We start from the raw sequence: 19,268 nt of genomic DNA on the forward strand, positions 1-19,268 counted from the left end.
CCCGCCTCGTCAGGAGGGAGAGAGGAGGCGGCGAGGACGTCCCGGGGAGCCCCGGGGCCCGGAGCGGGGCCGGGCACGGCCAGAGAGGCGCAGCGGGGACGGGGCTGCCGCGTCCTGACAGGAGCCGAGCGCAGCAGGTGGGCGGGCTTAGGCGCACACACGCACAGGCGCTTTCTTCTGATGGAGAAAAATGAGAAATTCCTTTTAAAATATGTTTTTATGAATTGCTTTGAAGCAGGTGCTGCTGGCCTTGGCACCGGAGGAGCGGCGGTAGCGCCTACGGCCGCTTATCGTCCGGCGGGGTGAGTCGTACCCGGCTCCGGGCTGCGGGGTGCTGGTGGTACTGGTGGTGGTGGTCCTGATGGTACTGGTACTGCTGGTGGCGGTACTGGTACTGCTGGTACATCTGGTGGTAGTGGTGCTGCCAGGGGCGGGCGCTGGAAAGCCGTTTTGTCGAGTAGGAGGGACCTCATGTGAGAGCTGTGGCCTCGTACTTCGTTATTTTACTGCTTGTTCTGCTGCAAATTATTATGCAAATCCTTACAATTTGTGTAAACTCTGATCGGGTGAACAGAGAAAAATGTAACGGTGTGGAGCATTATATAGGCAAGAATACACACAGTAGTGAATGTATTAAAATATTAAAATACATATTAAAAATGTAATTCCTAGTAGAAATGTATGACCTTATATGAATCCAAATAATAATAAAAAAAACACACCAGAGGTTTGAGTATTTTAGGTTTTATACAAATAATCTAACCTGTATTCTTTATTTATTGAGGACCTGCATAAAAAGGAATTTAGATGATGTTGTAAAACACTAGGGTTTTCTTCATACAGTGTATACAATTCATGTTGTAAACTCTCTAAAGTTAGTAGGTTTTTCATATCTTCTTATGACTGGCACAACCTCAGGATCTACTGAACCAGATGGGACGGACTACATCACTCAGACAAAGCTGTAAACTCAGGCTGACAACCCGTAGTATCATTTCAGATCAGACCATGTTCTTGTTTGTAAAGCAAAAAACCCCACCCCACTGCCCCCAAATAAATGCCCCCAAGTAAATGCTTCAGCTCCAGAAAACACTCCAATACCTGACACAAACAAGGATATAGCCAGCTTTTGCTTTTGTTTTAGCGGTGCTGCTATACACATAAGCAGGACTAGCTTCCCTTTCCCTAAACTGTATTTTCTTTTGAATTATCAAACATCGCTAAAGTAATTGTGAGGTATCACTGCAAAAAAAAAGACAAGATCATCTTGCTCGGTAAGTTTAATCTAATACAAACCATGTAAGAAGACTTAAAAAAAAAAAAAAAAAAAAGGCAATACCAAACAGTCCCCTCAACAAACCTTTCAGGCCACAATTGTTCAGTCTTGACTGACTGAGCCTCTCTATGAAGAAATAAATCTGTTTTGCTTAACTTCTGGTTACAACTCCTTAAAGAAAAATATTTGAATAATTATGAGTATGTCTAAGATCATCTGTATGTTCAGTTCTGCATTGGTGAGGAATAGTTTTGTAATAACAAGTCCGTCAAATTTCTAATCCATAAATTGGAACAATGCATAAATTAACAATCTAATACATGGATTAAAGTAAATACTAGTTTCAACATGAAGTTAAATGCCTCATAGTGCAATCCAGGAAATCTTGTTTCAGTAACATAGGAAATGGAGAACTATTGCTCTTTCTTCTTTTCTTTTTTTTTTTTCTTTTAAACATGTCCTTTATTATTTGGAAGTCTCATACATCTAAAGTACCATTATAAGGAGCACCTGTAGGAAAATCAAACCTAGAAGCATGCACTTGAAAGTAAGGATTGTCTGTTATTAATCAAATATTTCATAGACATTGAAAATAAACCTTCTTTCTTAGCTTTACAGGATTGATCCACAAAATGCACATCTACCTTATCACAGTACATACAAATATTGTGGATGGACAATAGAAATCACCACCCTTCCATATGAGATGCATCAAGAACAAAGTGTTATTTCTTATAATGTCAGAAACATAAAAGGCACCATAATAGAATGTTTAGAAAAAAAAACTCAGTTTATGCCATTATATTTTGATTTAAAAGTGGAAGAATTACTGTCCTGACTTAAAACAAAAAGCCTTTGACACCTGTAAAGTATCATTAGAAACTTGTAAACCTTTACATTTTTCCAGAAGTATCAGGTGCAAATGCAAGGCAAATATAAAATCTATCGACTTATTAAATTACAAATACTACCCCAATGAAAAAGCTGTAGTTACAAAAATATAAAAAATATTCTAACTCCCATTGTTAGATTTTAGCTTCAATCTACAAGTTTCAATCTGCAAGTCGAAAGCCAGATCTGATTTAGACACATTTCTAGAATAGGAAAGCATTGTTTGTCATATTTTTAATCAACATTCTAACCTCTTACTACAGTTTTGCTTTATAAATTTGTTTTATTAGTGCAGGTTAAGGATGCCAAGGGGAGAGTGCTAACAGATAAAAGCTTGCATTTATTTATCAATGGATAGTAGCAATGTAAGTGTTCCCTGTCTGCTGTCCTCCCAGAAATCATTTCATCCATCACGGATGAAAGTAAATTTTTTTGTGAAATGTTTTTTCCCCATGCTTCCATAGTTACTTTGTGTAGCAGCATGTGATTTTCATTTTTGAACCTGTGTCCACTGGTAGACAATTGAGAAGTGCTAAGTTTTTTCTCACAAACTTCTGTGAGGAGCAGTGAGAAGTATACCAACTGCCAATGCTACATCATAGCCTAGTAGCTGCTGTAGCAATGACAATTATTGTCAACATCTCTGTCTTCTACACATAATGATTTGGCACATCCTTTATCCATATCTTGATTCTCTAGCCCTTGGCTTTAGTATTACCTGGATCAGCATAGGATGCTGAAGCAGCTACAAAGGCAGCCTAACAAAGTGCTGGTAGACATTAAAATGAATTTACTTTAATCATTTAATGACTAGATGAAATGGGATATTCTTAATGAATAAACTCCGTGAAATGCTGAGCCTAAGCCTGACAAATGTTAATGCTTTCATGGCTGAATACTGGAAGGAAGCTATGTTTCTTCAGTACTTTGCCAGTGCTAGCAGAAGGTATCTGGCTTCCAACTCTAGACAAACAGAAGCCTTCTTTCTCTGTTCAGTGGAACTAGCATGGATTAGTGGAGTAATACAGCTGTACTCCTAGATGATGACTTGATTTTAGCTGTGTTTTAATAAGAGTACAACAGTATATGAATAAGAAGCTAATATTCCTCATTATGTTTCAATTTCATACAAACAGACACCGTATTCACTCCTGTGATCAAAACTCTATATTCACTCAGATGATGCTGTGATGGCAGGATTTCTTTTTAACAGAAATTCAAAGGTATCTACAAACATCTGCCAGTGATTTTTTTAAATAAGCATGCTGTACCTACACATTTAATCAGATCCAGAGAACACTTCATACTTAAAACAAAAAAAAAAATCCAGTGCCTTGTAGTACCTTGCAGTAGGCTTCTGAATTTTTGTTTAGAATTTTAAGATGGGAATCATGTTCCTAGCTAAACAATAGCTCCGAGCATTTCTGTCTTGTAAAAAACAACAACAACAAAAACACTCCCCCAAACAACAGTAGTAGATGTCATGACCAACTCCTTTCCCCAACCTGTTGAGTCAAAAGTTCAAGAATGTAACTTCCAGTCAAGGCACAAAATCATTTACTGACTTCTTCCACCGTTCTCTTCTCATTTTCCCCTTCTTCTTAAAAGAAAAAAAAAGTTTGTGTAACAATGTCATATATTACCAGACATTAAATTCAATCCAGTAAGTTGTAGCTGTATCTGAGATAGGTTCTATCTATTTTGAATTTAGTTTAATTAGATGAACAGCACAGTTTTAGCAGATTCTTGTTCATTTTCTGCGTTCACCTTGAAAGGGAGGGGATGGAGGAAAAAGCCACAGCAGTTTCATGCATATTTTTCAAGAAACTTTATGTGGAAGTCTTTCATTTTCTCCAGTAGGATCTTCAGCTTTTCTATTGGAGGAAGTATGGTCATTCTGAAAAATAATATTTAGAAGAAAAAATATATCCAACATTGTCTTCAGAACAAACTAATGTGTAATCTTGCCACAGATGTTGACTTATCTCAGGGCACTGCTAATAACGTGTAAATTTTAATATCTGTCTTGATGTGATTCTCTAATTTTCTGCATTTATGCTTCAATAAAATATTAAACTGGAGCAATTAGTTTCCATTGGTTAATGTATAGGAATTAGAGAATTTTTATTTTTTGCTGAGTGATACAAAACGTTATCAGGAAGAAAAATCAGTGAGTCAGTTTCCATTTTGGTGGCAGTTACGTCAAATACTTTTTGTTTAGTATGAAGGGCTGGTGGTTTTGAGTAGATGTACATTTCTATCTGAATTGAGAAATTAAGTACAATTAAAACAATGTAACATCCCACACTGCATGTTTAAGTCCCCCTTTTCCTTCAGCATAATCTGAAGATCACATTGAGTTATCAGCCCGTATGCAAGAATTACAGAGAAAAAAAAAACAAACATTTTTCCACACATGTACAGGGATGGACTTGCAATAGCTTTTCTCTGGAGCTGCATGCACCCAGACATCTAACTCAGCTATCTGTACTGCTGAACTAGCATAGCTAATAGTACCCTCTGTTACATTGCTTCAGACCAAACAAGACTAAATTCCATGATAAACTGCAGCTATCAGTGGCTTGACTCTAATAAAATGTTGTTTATTGGAAGCAAGAGCAATGGAGTCTGTATTTAGTTTTGGTATTAACAGATTTAGTCCAATTTCTTTTTTCAGTAAACAAAATAATTCAGTGTGTGTAGAGCAGATTTGTAGGGGAAGGTACTGCATCTTTCACATGATTTCTCCATATTGAAACACGGTTAAATTCCCCTCCGCCTTTTAATGCCTTAGCCGACTTTAAAGCTTAGAGTATAAGCGACTAATTATTGTTTTTATTTGTGGAGAAGACATTTCAAATGTCAGTATATAAAAATAGAATAAAGCTATGTCATCAAGCTGGGAAAACACCGTAAAAACCTGAATAGCTCATCTAGCAGATCAGGTCTGTTCAACCTAGCTGGTCAACCACAGAAAATGTCAGTAGAGTGAGACAACATTAATGTAAATAAGATTCCTTATATTTAATCAGAAAATAAAGTATTGGGATGGTACTTAGCTTATTACAGTTCATTTGATTTTAAATCAACAGAAACTGTACCTGAAATGGTAGCTTCCTTCTCTTTGGCCAAATCCACTTCCAGGTACAACACAAATTCCAGTCTCTTCCAGAAGTTTCATGCAATATAACATGTCAGGTGCCATTTTATGAGCCTAATGGAATGGATGCTTTGGAATTAATGAAGTCAAAATATTCCAAATAAATATAACTCATTTCATGACTTTTTTTTTTCCTGAAACCTTGTCTTGCATTGTTAGTTTTTATTCTAACTATTACTAAATACATGAAGAACAATTCCTAATTATACAGTTCACCCTTAATTAAATAACAGTAGTTCATGGAGGAGCAAGGGTGAAGAACCTACATAAAACACTTGCTTCAAAAGAAAGCATCTATATAATTTTGTTTTACTCCTCGACTGGCTTGTAGCTTTTTGTCAAAAGTCTCAAAATTGTACATACAAAAATCTAAGCTACTGACATTTGACAAAATGAAATTAGAGCTGTGTGTTCCAATTCTGTTAGCAGTTACTATTTTTTCCCTTGAACTATCTGCTGACTAGAAAGTCCCCTGATTAATAACTATGGAAGTTCTTACATACATGCAGGTTATACACCTTGTCACAGAATCAGCAGAAAGAGCCCTGTTTTTGTCCTCAGCTGTGTAGTTATAATTCCCTTTAAAAAATGTATGTTACATATTGGGTAACAGAGCTCCAGCTAGGAACAACAAGACTTGTCATTTAGTGATACAGTTGACTGACCCCAATGTGGAAAAAAAAAAAAAAAGCTATTGTGCAGAACTAAAATTGGTAAGACAACCTCCCTCTCTCTTTCCCATGCTTGCTGAATGTGGCTTCTTTACAGGGTCAGTAGTGCTCAGCTGGTCACAGTCCCAGGCACATAACCTGGCCCGACCTAGCGTGGGCAGGGGCAGCAATCTGGAATATGCACGGGTCCAGCTACCTGTCTGTCCTGTGACTTAATTTATTTAACACTACCCTCCCTGGTTAGCATTCTCAACCTGGATGTCTTACAAGCATGGAGAAATGCTCTGTTTACTTTTTAAGTAAAGGTCAAGTTACATTTAAGATCATACATAGTCAATTAAGTACTTTTTTTTACATGGGCTTACTCTACCTCTGGAATAAAAATTCATCGTTAAAAGTGGCAGGCACAAGCGTGTGAAGGTTAAAATGGATTGGGAAAAATGGATGACTGACCTTTGCTTCCTCAATGGCTTTGGCAGGGATAAAGATCCGTGGGAAAGCATACATAGCTCCTTGAAGTGGATTGCAGTGAACTCCTGGTACCTTGTTAAACATGTCTTCTGTCAGTTTTGCTTTTTTGGCAAGATTGTTCAAAACAGACTCCTTCTCCTGTTTAAAAGGAAGGTGTTCAGTTTGGCGTATTTGAAGTGGCAGTAAAAATGCTAGAGAAAAATGGGATGCTTCCCAGAATTAAGCGTTTCTAGGACTTTGCTGAGCTTTTAGAACAAATGATGTTCCTAAATCCAGTCTTACTTTTACAGCCAGCAATGCAAAAAAAGGCATTAGCAGGATACAACTATGAAGTGTTATAGACAGACAATAACCTGTTCAAACCTCTGTCTGCATGCCCTGTTCTTATGTTCTTCCTTCTAAGACCACGTTACCTGAACCCTTTGGTCTGACTCAATACTGTAATTTATTAAGCCATATTTTGTTTCATTTTTACAGGTGAAAAAATGTATGTATACTTTAACACAGAATGCCATATAGTTCAGTGTATAGAGGTATTGGATACGTAAGAACAAGGCTGAATTTATAACTCTGTTTGAACTTACATTCCTCTTTAGATTTTAGTGAAAGCAAATATATATATGTATTTTTTTTTGTTATGCTAAACGCAGAAGAAAAGTTGAACTTAGCAGCAGGAGAGGTGATTTGATAATGCCTTCTTAGCTTTTCTTTAGCTCATAAGCAAAGGAACCATAAAAGGAATTAAAAAATATTTTTTTAAGGTAGATATATTCAGTTAATATAAAAACAAACAACAGCAACAAAAAAAAAACCACACCTGCATAGTTCTGTAAACTAAAGAAAAAAGTCTGGTCTCTATGCATATTTTGAGTTCATGGTACTCAGGATAGGTTTAGGAAATGTACAAAAGAAAAAGCATGTTATCACTGACCTTTATGAACTGTGAATACGATTCTTCTCCAGGTATTGGAGGATTTACTACAATATCCATTGCTGCTTGTCCTGAGACTGGAGAACAAATGCGAACAGAAAGCAGCTTAACAAGCTGTCCTTTCATTTCTGGGTGCAAGTTAATGACCTCCATATAACCTCCTCTGTAGCCACATCTATGGAGTGAACAGAAAAGATCAGTTGGCCCCAAGTGTATAAATAGTGGAAAAGTGATGAAAATAATTGCAAAAGTGGAAAGACAATTAAGATCTTGCAATATGTAACATACAGGTGTTGAAACAGCTGCTATAGTGATCGTTTTAAGATGGAACTAAATACCATGCCATTAAGCTCTAGTATCCCATACAGGGAAAATAGCGTACATGTGGCTTCCCTGTTGGACAAGTTAGCTATTAACATGGACTGTTTTCTCTTCAGGACAAGCACATATGGCCGTCACAGAATGCATTTAATCAGGACGTTCTTTTTATTCCATCTTTTCCTCTCCAAAACAACCAAACCCAAACAATTGTAATATTATATGTCCTAGTGATTCTTAAGCTGTTCCGCTGGGTTTTGGAGAGCCTCTTTTCCTTTATCACAGGTCTGGTTTAGGACTGTAGGATTTCAGCTTTGTGGAACTGAGGCATTCAGTGTCTGAAATAAATACACTCGTAATGTTGTACTATTCAGTACATTGAAAACCACAGGGCTAATTCATCACTCTGCTTAAATGTTTGTTTTCTTTTTCTTAACTTTTTTTTAATTAAAATCAATAGAAGACACTGGATTACCTTCAGGTCACTAATACAAAATGGCTGTCCAATCAGATTAACGGGGAAGATGAAAAATTAAATTAAAAAATTAAAATTAAAAAATGAAAACAGACTTACTCGCCCATGTATCCCTTAGATGTAGAGTGAAAAGAGGCCAGCTCAACATTGTTATAGTACTCAGGTCCCATCTCGTACAGAATCTTTTTGAAGGAATGAAACTGGCATCCTTCAGAGTACACATTGTCCTGGTAAACCTGAACAGTCAGAAGACATTAATGTACTCTGTTCCTCCAGCTAAGGATAAAAGACGGCCTTTTAGAGAGCCAGATCTGAACTGAAGAAACAGTTGTAACACTTGAAACTTAAGCCTTTAGAGGACACAAGGTTCTTTGTTAAGTAATAGTTACTGTAATTATATGTTTTATCTCATATAGCCATACTTAATAGCTTAGCCTTTGGAAAAACAGTGAATTTCTTTATATAATTTATCCTTTACTTGTACATTTAAATCGATTTTCCTTCTGTTGTTTTCATTTTAAGTGCTCTGAATATCACACAGGTTTTTAGGTCAGTCCTGGCAAAGGCTCTTCCTTGTGTTTCCTGCTTGTGTCCCCTACGCTTTCTCTCTAGTTCAAATCCAGATCAAGCCACCTCTCATTAACCCTCCAATAAATAATCTTGCATGTTTGTCCATGTCTTTATATGATAACAGAGAATCTGTTCTTTGTACTTAAAATGCACCACTACCACATATGGAACAAAGTTACATTTTTTATGCTTACTCATAGCTCTGCTTTTGAGGGAACAGAATACACCCTTACCTCATCAGCCAGAAGAAAAAGTTTCTCTTCCCAAGCAAAGTGTATCACATCTTCAATGCACTTTCTGTTTTGCACCTGTCCTATAGTTTGATTTTTAAAGCAAGAAAAATAAACTTAGTGGAGCATTCCGACAAATCTTTTAGTCCAGACCTAGTTAGACAACTACCTTTTCAATAAGATACCCCTCTGTCTCAGAAAAGGGCTGATGAATTTTAGAATACAATTCACTAAGTCTGAAATCAAGGAACATTTTTGGAGGTGTTATGGTTCAAGGCAACTTAGTCCATCCCAAACAAAGGAAGCATGAGCATCAGTAACTTACTAAGAGTAGTCTGTGTATAAGTGATCATTTGAAATCCTCACATGTGTAATGATTAAACAGGTTATTTCACAATGCAGTTTAAGCACAAGTTTGACAGATAATTGCAGGGAGTTGAATTATTGTGTTCCTGTTTGTGAGCCAAGCCCCAGTAATTGACACTGTGCCTTCCTGACTCAAGTAAGATGTATTGACTCAAGCCAACTTTCTGTAAAAGTGCAATGAGCTATGAATATATACACATAGATTTTTACTGCAGTTCACCTGACAAGCAGCAGGAAGACCACTTACGGCTGTTTACACTCATTTAATTTTGTTACCTTCTGTCCCCAAGCCACTAACAGTAATGCAAAATAATGTTAATAAATACTATGTTGGTGTGTATAATGATAACTGACAATTGACTTGTCCTGGTAGTCTCAAATAGGTTGAAGCAAATGGATCTTATTTGAAAGTTTGATTTCTTTTAGCTTGGTGAAGGAGTCCTGGTCCTTCTGTATTTGTCACACTGTTTAAGGTTCCACTTGATCCCATGGGAGCCTTAGGATTTCTGCAGGAATATTGTTTAGGTAGGAATCTTCCCACTGACTGTGGAAGACAAAGCATTGCCTTGCAGACTCCAGCTCATGCAAGAATAGCTGCAATTCCACAGCTCAAACGAATCTGGAACAGTGCGAGCTAGTTTCTCACTAAGCAACCTCAACTATGCAAAGAAAGAGATCTTTCCAAGAGAGGCAGTGCTTCCACTGAGTTCAGAGTCATCTGCAGTCATTGCCTTACAGGCATCTTAGAGATGAGATCCTTGATACAGACCAAAAGTGACTGAAAGTCATTTCACAAGACTGTAGAAGTTAAATGGAAGCAATGACTTCAGATGTGATGCAGCGAAGTGAACCTGCTCCCTTCTCTCTCTCCAAGTTGCTGGAGTTCCATGATACTGAAAAGAAGTTTCTGAAAGTATGCTGTAACATCCTACATAAAGTACTGATCTCTAGAACTAAGCTTTAAATATTTGGTATGTATTTTGGATTTGCCTGCAATGTCAAATGAATGAAAGAGAAAAAAAAAATGTATTAGAGAAACATCAATACAAACATCAATACAACAAAACCACTACAGACCTGTGGGATTTCCTGGGTTGATGATGCAGAGGACTTTTGGATGGCAATATGCCTTAGCTTCATTCAAGGAGCGGCGAAGTTCATTCACATCTAGAGACCAGCAATTTTCTTCATCCAAATAGTAGTTCACCTGGATGGCACCTAGTTCGGATATGGCTGCTGAATATAAGGGATATTGTGGTATAGGGATCATCACTCCTGTTCGGGATTTTCCACCTCCTGAGACCAGGATCTTTAAAATAGTCTGGGGAAAAAGTAGAAATTAAAAAAAGAAAAAAAATGTCAGAAGTCAGAATTAATAGTATACTCTAGAATATGTTGATCTTTCTTCTTAAAAGAATCTAGATTTAAGATAGATTTCTGAAAGCTGACGGTCATTTTCTTACATCAAAGAGTATTTATTTTTTTCAAGTTAAGTTACTGACTGGGTAAGGATGGTCTAACTGAGCTTCAGAGAATTCCTCTGCATGTCACAGCTTCTAAAGATGATGTCTGATCAACTTAAAAGTCTAGAAAAAAAATTCTGAGCACAAGGCTGAAGGGAAAGTTGGAAAAAGGAATATCAAGATCATGAGTACATTTTTTTTTTTTTACTGTGCCCAATTACAGTTATAAGCAAAGAAGCCTCAGCTAGTTGTTGCTCATTGCCTTCCACTCGTATTGTCCCAGTGAACACAAGAGGCCAAGAAATAAAACCAGAAATTAGCACTGGGGCACATGGAGGTTCTCCTTTGTAATGGAGAGACCTGTTTCAGATTAGGAGCAATAGTGGCCAGGTGGCACCAAAGCTAGAGACTGGCATTATGCTTTCACGTTCAAGAAATACAAGACAGCAAAAGGCTGCATATCTTAGGATGGAAATCTTATGCACTATATGTAATTTGTGCCCAGAAAACACAGGCAGAAATGTAATGCTTGTGCTAAGATAAGTCCAGAGGATTTACCTGTTCCCAACAGCTGTGTGTCTGTGTAGGCTTTTTATGTGTGAATTAGATAAAAAAGTACATTTGGTGTGGGCAGGGGAAAGATTTCTTGCCTTTAGAATCCATGGAGAACTGAAGTACAGGTACAATCAGAGCAGGCATCCTTACCAACATGTAATTATAGTGTAAAAACAGAAATAGCTCTTCAGATGTAACAGCAGTACCCTTTAAGTTTCCCGAAGTTCTGGAACAAAATCTGCCTTTCTGCGCCTCTCATCACATACTCAATCAGTTGCTAAGCTAATGATTTATAATCAACATCATTTTGTACCCACCACTAGTTTAAAAATACTAAGCATCCAACAAGTGTAATCAGGACTAAATGCAAAATTTAAAATAAAGTCCTTAATACTCTGTGTCCCCCAGGTTATGGAACAATAGTTGTTCTATCCTTGGAAGTTCCAAATAATGAGACTCTTTGTACTGCTGACATTTTACCAATGGCAGAATCACATAAGCACGGTAGAGATTTGATGTGCTATGCTGCCATTCCTGAGAAGCTGCCAGTATAACACTTGGCATCGGAAACTCTGGAAAGCCAGTTCTCTAAAGTCATGGGGAGAGTTGTTTATGTCCAAACGTTGCCATTCTGAACTCTGCCACTAGATGTCATTTAAAAACAACAGCAAACTTTAACAAACAAGTCTGCCTTAAAAAATAAAAATGAAAATAAATAAGGCAAAGAATTATTGGTTGATGTAATATCAGCAAATGTGCCTGTGTAAAGTAAAAATCTAACAGAGACAGTTATTCCTCTCTTAACTGATTATCATCTTTGAACCTTGGTTGAAGCCAAAACCTAAAGTTTCTCCCAAATAAGATAGCTATTGAAATGGATCTTTGAGATTTTCACTGGCATTAATCTGCACTAGCAGAGAGTTTATTAGGAAGAAGAGTTCCCAAGACTTCTCACCTCTTTGCCATGGATTGATATCTTCAGTGCTTAATACATTTTAACTACGGAGGACATCATTCAGTCTTAGTGGTCTGTCTCCTATATCTATATTGTAGTATGTATGTAGCCGACACTGCCTATACAAAAGGTACTGGTCAATATATATTGAGAGACTCCATGGGCCTGTTTCTTAGCTGGCACCTTAAATCCTCACAATTGGGTGTATTTGTTATTAATTCAGTGTGACTTCTGTATCTATTAGATCAAACTCACAGGAGTTTGTGAGACCAGGTGTTCAACAGAGATCTGTATTTCTGAAGGTAACTAATGACTTACAATTTATATCAGGAAGAGACAGGTTTAATTTTAACACTTACAGCAATGCCATCACTTGCCCCCGTGGTAAGATATATGTTATCTGGATCTGCAGGAACTCCTCCATCTCTTCTTTCAATATATGAAGCAACATCTTCACGGATGCAATTTATACCTTGACTGGCACTGTAAGCTCCTGTGAAAAAGAGAATGAGATGAGAGTTGAGTACAGTGAACGTTGGATTTGCTGTTCACTAGAAAAACTCCTGAGCTGGTGGTGTATGAAGTTTTTAAATATGAGGGCTTTGGATCCCCGGGATTTTTTTGTTTTCCAAAGAGCGTGAAAGGGAGTTGGATTGTTGATAGAGCAAAAGCATTCATTTGGGATGAGACAAATACAATAAGTATCACTAACATACAAAAATAATAAACTGGATTGATAAAAAGTAGGCTTTAAAGGCTACTTTGCAAACTGGGTCAGCAATCCCATTTTTACTTTCTCCCAGTTGCTTTCATTATGCTGAAAGTCATTTCAGGTCAGTCACAATTATTTAAGTAATGGGAACAAGGCACAGAGGTGGCATGTGCAATAAGGGAGAAAATAACTTTTTAAAAATTCATGACAAAAATAAGATTTTTGTTTGCAATGTGAAAAGAACATGAAACCATTTCTTCCCACGGTCTGAAAAGCAAAAAAAATCCTGAACTGCTTCCCTCTCCCTCCACAGCATCTCCCTCAACCATTTTGCAGTTACCTGTAGCAGAAACATCTAGTATCACACCAGTACACAAGGCTTGTGAAGTTTACACAGCACAACTAATAATCTTAAATAAAGTAAGATTTTAGATGCTGTGTGCATCATTGCTGAGCATGTGCAACGAGTAAACAGTAAAAATAAGCCTAAGCCTAAGCGAGGGATGGATTCAAGCTATGAAGCCTAAGACTGATGGATGGTGAAGTGACAAGTGTACATTTAGTTTAGAACACTGTCATGAAGCTGCAGAGTCTTCTCTGCCTTTTGGGTGGCGTGGAATAATTGTGCCTGACTTAACTCTCATCGCTCAGTTATATCCTAGAAGTCAGCCTAATAATACTTCTGTAGCAGCGTAATTTACAAAGACAAAGAACCTTTGCAAGTACTGTGCAACTGTATGGCACCAAGTGGCTATTCAGGGCACAAAGTTCCCTGATGTCCTAAAAATTGACTTTCACACAACAATAATCTATACTGGGTTTGTATGAGGATCTTCTACCACAGCAAGGAAGCCCCTGTTAAAGTGGGGAACAAAGCTAAGCTATCATTCCGTTTTGTGCTCCTTTGAAGGCTGAGTCTCAGTGGGAATATACAGAAGACCTGAATTCAATTTTCAGGCCTACACTTAATTGTACTCAGTTGATAACTTTGACTAGAACCCATTAGTTTGCACTGTGGCATGCAGATAAATTAAAAACAAACAAACAAACAATTGAAACCAGTCAAAAAAAAAAAAGTCAAAAGAATCCCAGAGTATTTGAACGCAATAGAAGCTGAGGACATGTCTGAGCCATCACATGTGGTCTGGGAGTAACAAGAATCAATACTACAAGTAGGGTTTTGCCAAATGAATGTTCATTAGAAGTGAGGTTATTTTAGTTCATACCCAGAAGTCAAGTAATTCATATTAATTTTGCAATTAATAGACTTAGGTAGGCCAATATAGATGCAAATACACCACTTCAAATAGCTTAAACATATATAGATAGCAAAGTCACTTCTGTGTTGAACTGAAAAATGTTTTAGAAGTAAATTTATTTAGAACACAGCACTTAAGGCAACATGGAAGAATCAGTTTTTGACTTCTGATTTTTCCCAAGAAAGCGAATTCATCTATCTCGGCCCCAGAGACCAGCAACAGGTTTTCAGACTGTCAGTGAAGTGCTCGGAGCCAGTGCCACGCAGCTGCACATTCTCTCACCTCAGGCTGCGTATTTACGGAGCGTTGTACAGAGGCTGATGGGCAACTGAGGCCAAGAGCTGGGGCTGATATATGGTACTGAAGACGGGTGGAGAGGAAGTAAATCAGCAGAGCAGATCGATAACGTCTACAGTGTTCTTGGTTTTAGGGAATTCAGAGGGACAGATGTTCTTGGTACATACCATAGCAAGGAAAAAAAAAATCATCCAAGACTGCAGTTTCTGACTTACAGAACTTACATTTATCCACTGAAATTAAAAGGGTGTATTCAGAATGTTGTGAATGTTTCAGGCCTACTTCTGTGCTTACTAAGCTAATGCAAATTACTTGGAATACGTGATGATCTGCTGAAAGAGAGATTTTGTACAGAATCACATATTTCTGAAATATCATACAAGGCTGAATTCCATTCTGCTTACTCCAGAAGTGTGGGACCGAGACTCAGCATTCTGAGAGCTCTTATTATACCCCTGAACTTTAAAATCACCACCAAAAATGATTGATGAAAAATTCAGTTATATCCCCAGTAACTTTCACATGGCAATTAGTATTGTGTTGATGAGTTGTTCCTGAGTAAGCTAGGAAAGGATTTCATAGAGTCAGAGTAATTTCTTCGTTTTGGTAACTGTATTTTTTATGTTCTCTGTATAGAAACAAAACCAATGCAAAAAAGGTAAGGATAGAATACATTCTGTATTAGGCTGTGTTGTTAGGAATAGTCTAAGGCTGAAATACTGCTAATATAACCCCTAATTAGATTTTGTTTATTTTATTAAGTTTCACATTACCTACTCAAAAAGTATGCCAAAGCAAATAGCCACTGCAATCACAAAGGTTAGGAAATATGCCAGTTAATCTCAGATGTACTCTGAAATGTCACTGTTCACTGGTTTTTGTACCTGAAAGAAGGTAGTTTAGTGTGCCAGACTCTTTTCCCTACCCTGTAGCTGTAAAACAGTCTTCACGGTAGAATTTCTAGTGACATTTCCCAGATACAAGTAGACATCACAGCTGATAGAAGAGAAGCAATTTGTCCCTTCCATTTTCTCTCTGCTGAATTTGCAATGTTTGTACTTATTTGTGTGTAGATTATATTTATACTCTTGCGGGAACACTGGTTGAAGAACAGAGATCTTTAGTTCTTTTCCGGGTTATTTTGCCTTGGAGAAATGGGGCTCTGATATCTTCAGTTGGAACTATCTGGGCTAAATAAAAAGCTACCATGTTCCGAGTATGCACTTCTCTCTTTGCAGAATGTTATCACCTTGGTATGTGTGTTTCAGATACCCCAGCTCATATCCTGGCAAACATATTTGTGCAGTTGGTTCAAAATGAAGGTACAGAACTGTGAACTGGATCAGCTGAGATGACAAAGTTTGTTGATCCCATCACTACAGTGACTGTATACTTCATGGCAGGGAGAGGAAACGTCTAGAGTTGATAAAATCGTAAACAGCCCCTCCTAGGATCGAGCAGGAGACATAGCTCTCAGTCCAGGACTAACAGATGTCAGAAGAACAATAACAATGCCTAACAGACATTTTTATAGAAATAGCACTCTGCGACACTTTTCTGATACAAAAAAGCTCAGCATTATATTTATGGTTATGCCTAGAAAGTGTTGTGGTGAGAACCCTGTGACTGCATAATCTTCATCTTGCCCTCTTCTGTGAGAAGTCTTGTAAAAAATTGCACCATTACTGCTTATCAGTGGGCCACACTGAATTCTTCTCCTACCATTTTGCCCTAGGCCATCTCCCATTTGACTTGTAATCATATAGACTAAGATTAGGAAATTTCAGTACTGCACATATCGAAACTACCTTAGTTGATTCTATTACACATAAGAGCAACTGAAACAGATGCTTACCTAAGCTGTTACCTCCACAACCCTGCAAGATCCGTCTGGCTCGCTTTTTTGCATCTTCTGGAAAACTTGGGCTGTCCAGCAGGTTTGGGTATGTGCACAGTGCCACCACCTAGAGTGCCAAGAAAGCTGTAAATTTGCCACTGCTCAATGGTTATTTCAAGTTGGTAACATTACTGTTAACTTTCCTTGGACATGAAGATCACAACTTAAATTTTTAAAGCTAATTTAAAACAAAGGTTGTTGATGAAGGGTTTGCAGTTGTTTCTTTAAGGGTAGTGCTTATAGAAGTGAAGAATCTTATCAGGCTCCAACTTCTGTTACTAAAAACCATTATAGAAGTATTAGCTATTTGAATTACAGATGGTAAAGATTGGAGTCAAAGTGAGCTATGCATGGTGCAAACACAGCAAAACAGTTAATTATTCAGAAGAGGAAATCTCTAAATAGCTCTGTCCTCCACTCTTTGTGTATTACTAGCCCACTTTATTGACAAGAAATAAAGAGTTTAAATATGGAGCAGAACTGAAAAATGTGATCAGAGTTTTGAGTCCCAATTTCATGTTCTATAATCCTTCCCGCAAATAACTTACAGTTATTACTAATATGAAGTTGTGAGAAATAATTAAAAAAGAAATGGTGGTGTAGAACATAGTAAAAGTAGAAACAAGACCTAGCAGAATTAAATTTTTGAAGAAATGTAAGACAAAGAACCTAAAGGCCTTGCTTGAGATCAGCTTTGATTTGCTCCAGTCTCTCTCATTTTTACATTCACATGGTGTAATATGGATTGGCTGTTGTCGTCTCGTGGGCAGGTGACTGAAGAATTAAACTGTGTGCACATACAGTCAGGGGGAAAAAGGATTTCCCATTCACCCAGTATTTTCTTTAATAATATTGGATCTGAATTAATTTGAAAGAAGCTCTGTTTTTTCTAGCTTGTGGATGGAGTTTTTTGTATAGCTCAGTTTTATAATCTTGGCACGTGGACCCCCAGATTGATACGGCTTCAGTTTGGCCTCTGAAATTCTCTGAATTTGTAGTATTATAGGCTCATGATTTTACGCGTGTGTGTAAGGGATGTTCAGAAACTATTTTTACTTGTAAGCTTTTTATTTAAAGAGCATAAAAATACTTTTATTAAATAGCATAGTAATATAAAATTTGAGTAGTATAAAAATAGTATTTATCGAAATAGCATAGTAGGTGTTTTTTTTTTTCCCAGCATACTACTGCAAAATCAGGAGCAGTACAACTAGTTGCACCCAACTGCAAGCAGATCTTTAAGTATACTGTCAGATGAAGAAAGGCATTTGTTTTTTTTTCTTAAGAACAACCACTCACTTTTCTGAAGTGCATTACTGATAACAAATGTGCTGATAATATAGAAGTGTCAGGAGAAAGGATGGATGGGCAATGATCTCAAAAGTAAGGAAAGCTACTGTGTTAGTTATAGGACTTCTAGCAGAAATCCAAACTTGTAATTCTTTATCAAAGGCTTTCAAGTATAAATGCATGTAAGGAATCATTAATATTAATAAAAAAGTCAAACATGTTAAGGTATTCTTCATAATATAATCAAAAAAAGCAACAATAATATTTTATTATATTCTTACCTGACGAAGGAAGGTGATTGGCCTCTGTCCCATTGCATGTGCATCTCCAATGTTGGCTTTAATTACTTCAGTAAAAGGTTTTTTGATTCCCTAGAAGGAGATAATTCACAATGGGCTGTTAGGGCTGAAACAGATGATAAAGAATTCCTTTTTGTCGTATGGCTGTAAGTAAACAGTGCATAATCTCAGAAAAGACAGAAGTTTAAAGCTTAATGCATTTGTTTACAATAGTAGATCATAAATGCTTTATAGAAATGATGCTGTGACACAGTTTTAAATGACTGATAGTCTGGTTTTTTTGTTTGTTTGTTTGTTTGTTTTTCTTTTTGTTAAAGTGTTTGTCCATTTTTCTGCTAGCTGCAAGTACGAGATTGACTTGCCTGGCAACTGCAGTGTGAGGTAGAAAAGCTGAAAGGCTTTCTGAATTGCCAGCATTAGAACAACTTTTTTGATACACCTGAGGGCAGGAGGGATCAGTCAAGAAGCTAAAAAGATTTGAGAATATTTGAAAAATCCACCAACAACAGAAACTTTGAAACCTTTAGTTCGTATTAGAATTTGCTTATACACTGCTTGCTTGTTTATTTTCTCACTATTTACATTAAATATGCATTATGTTATGTCCCCTACTTTACCATATACAGATGTTTCATCATAAGGCACTATATGATAAACAGCAAAAGTGCTAAACAATCACCGTGAATACTTAAATGCTTCTTAATTTCTGAAATCTGACCAGACAGCTGTTTTACCAGCGAGGAATTGAATAGATCAAGAGAGTAGAGGGAAAACAGTTGCAGGATGTTGGTTAGCCATCACAGCTCTTTTAAATGACAATAAAAAAGGGGGAAAATGGTCAGCAACTGCCTGGTAGAAAAAATACCATTGATTTAAATAAGAAAGATTAACTGGTGGTAAAGGCCAACATAAAGACTAAATGAGCAAGGCAAGAGCAATTTTATAGCTTTTCTAGTGTATATTTGGGTATGAGAAATGGTAGGGAAGCCTTCAAACCATGACAGGATTTTCATGCAGACTAATGAGCTGCAAATTTATGCTGGCTATGTGTTGGACTTCAGTGACAGATCAGAACCCAGATACGCAAAGATAACAATGACCAAAATATTAGAATTCACCAGGGTTACAAATTCCAAGGTATGCCAAAATTTGGAGGCTTACAGCTGAATAGCGTGGCTAACA

At 37.2% G+C, this 19,268-nt stretch overlaps 2 protein-coding genes and 1 long non-coding RNA gene across 4 annotated transcripts in view; 2 read left to right on the forward strand and 1 right to left on the reverse strand.

The window, feature by feature from the left end:
- On the forward strand, positions 1–3,300 carry LOC308176795. Of its 2 annotated transcripts, none has more exons than XR_013938626.1 (2): positions 1–137; positions 239–3,300. It is a non-coding gene; the product is annotated as an uncharacterized lncRNA (long non-coding RNA). The 2 variants fall into 2 exon arrangements; XR_013938627.1 differs by having other exon boundaries at positions 3–137; positions 236–3,300.
- GPT2 (glutamic--pyruvic transaminase 2) overlaps positions 2,431–19,268 on the reverse strand; it is a gene marked incomplete at its 5' end in the record, with an annotated part of 19,277 nt that continues 2,439 nt past the window's right edge. The window contains 10 exons of the mRNA XM_080552949.1: positions 2,431–4,064; positions 5,269–5,381; positions 6,452–6,607; positions 7,401–7,575; positions 8,293–8,429; positions 8,997–9,076; positions 10,437–10,680; positions 12,692–12,825; positions 16,456–16,564; positions 18,069–18,158. Coding sequence (XP_080409075.1) covers positions 3,974–4,064; positions 5,269–5,381; positions 6,452–6,607; positions 7,401–7,575; positions 8,293–8,429; positions 8,997–9,076; positions 10,437–10,680; positions 12,692–12,825; positions 16,456–16,564; positions 18,069–18,158 — 1,329 coding nt within the window. The 3' untranslated portion in view covers positions 2,431–3,973. The remainder of the gene's footprint in view (positions 4,065–5,268; positions 5,382–6,451; positions 6,608–7,400; positions 7,576–8,292; positions 8,430–8,996; positions 9,077–10,436; positions 10,681–12,691; positions 12,826–16,455; positions 16,565–18,068; positions 18,159–19,268) is intronic.
- The window catches only part of LOC308176368 (uncharacterized protein), a gene marked incomplete at its 5' end in the record, with an annotated part of 10,940 nt that continues 10,733 nt past the window's right edge, over positions 19,062–19,268 (forward strand). Inside the window, one exon of the mRNA XM_080551991.1 lies at positions 19,062–19,223. Coding sequence (XP_080408117.1) covers positions 19,062–19,223 — 162 coding nt within the window. The remainder of the gene's footprint in view (positions 19,224–19,268) is intronic.

Source organism: Anser brachyrhynchus, assembly GCF_964034855.1.
Source record: "Anser brachyrhynchus genome assembly, chromosome: 12".
NCBI classification, from domain to species: domain Eukaryota; kingdom Metazoa; phylum Chordata; class Aves; order Anseriformes; family Anatidae; genus Anser; species Anser brachyrhynchus.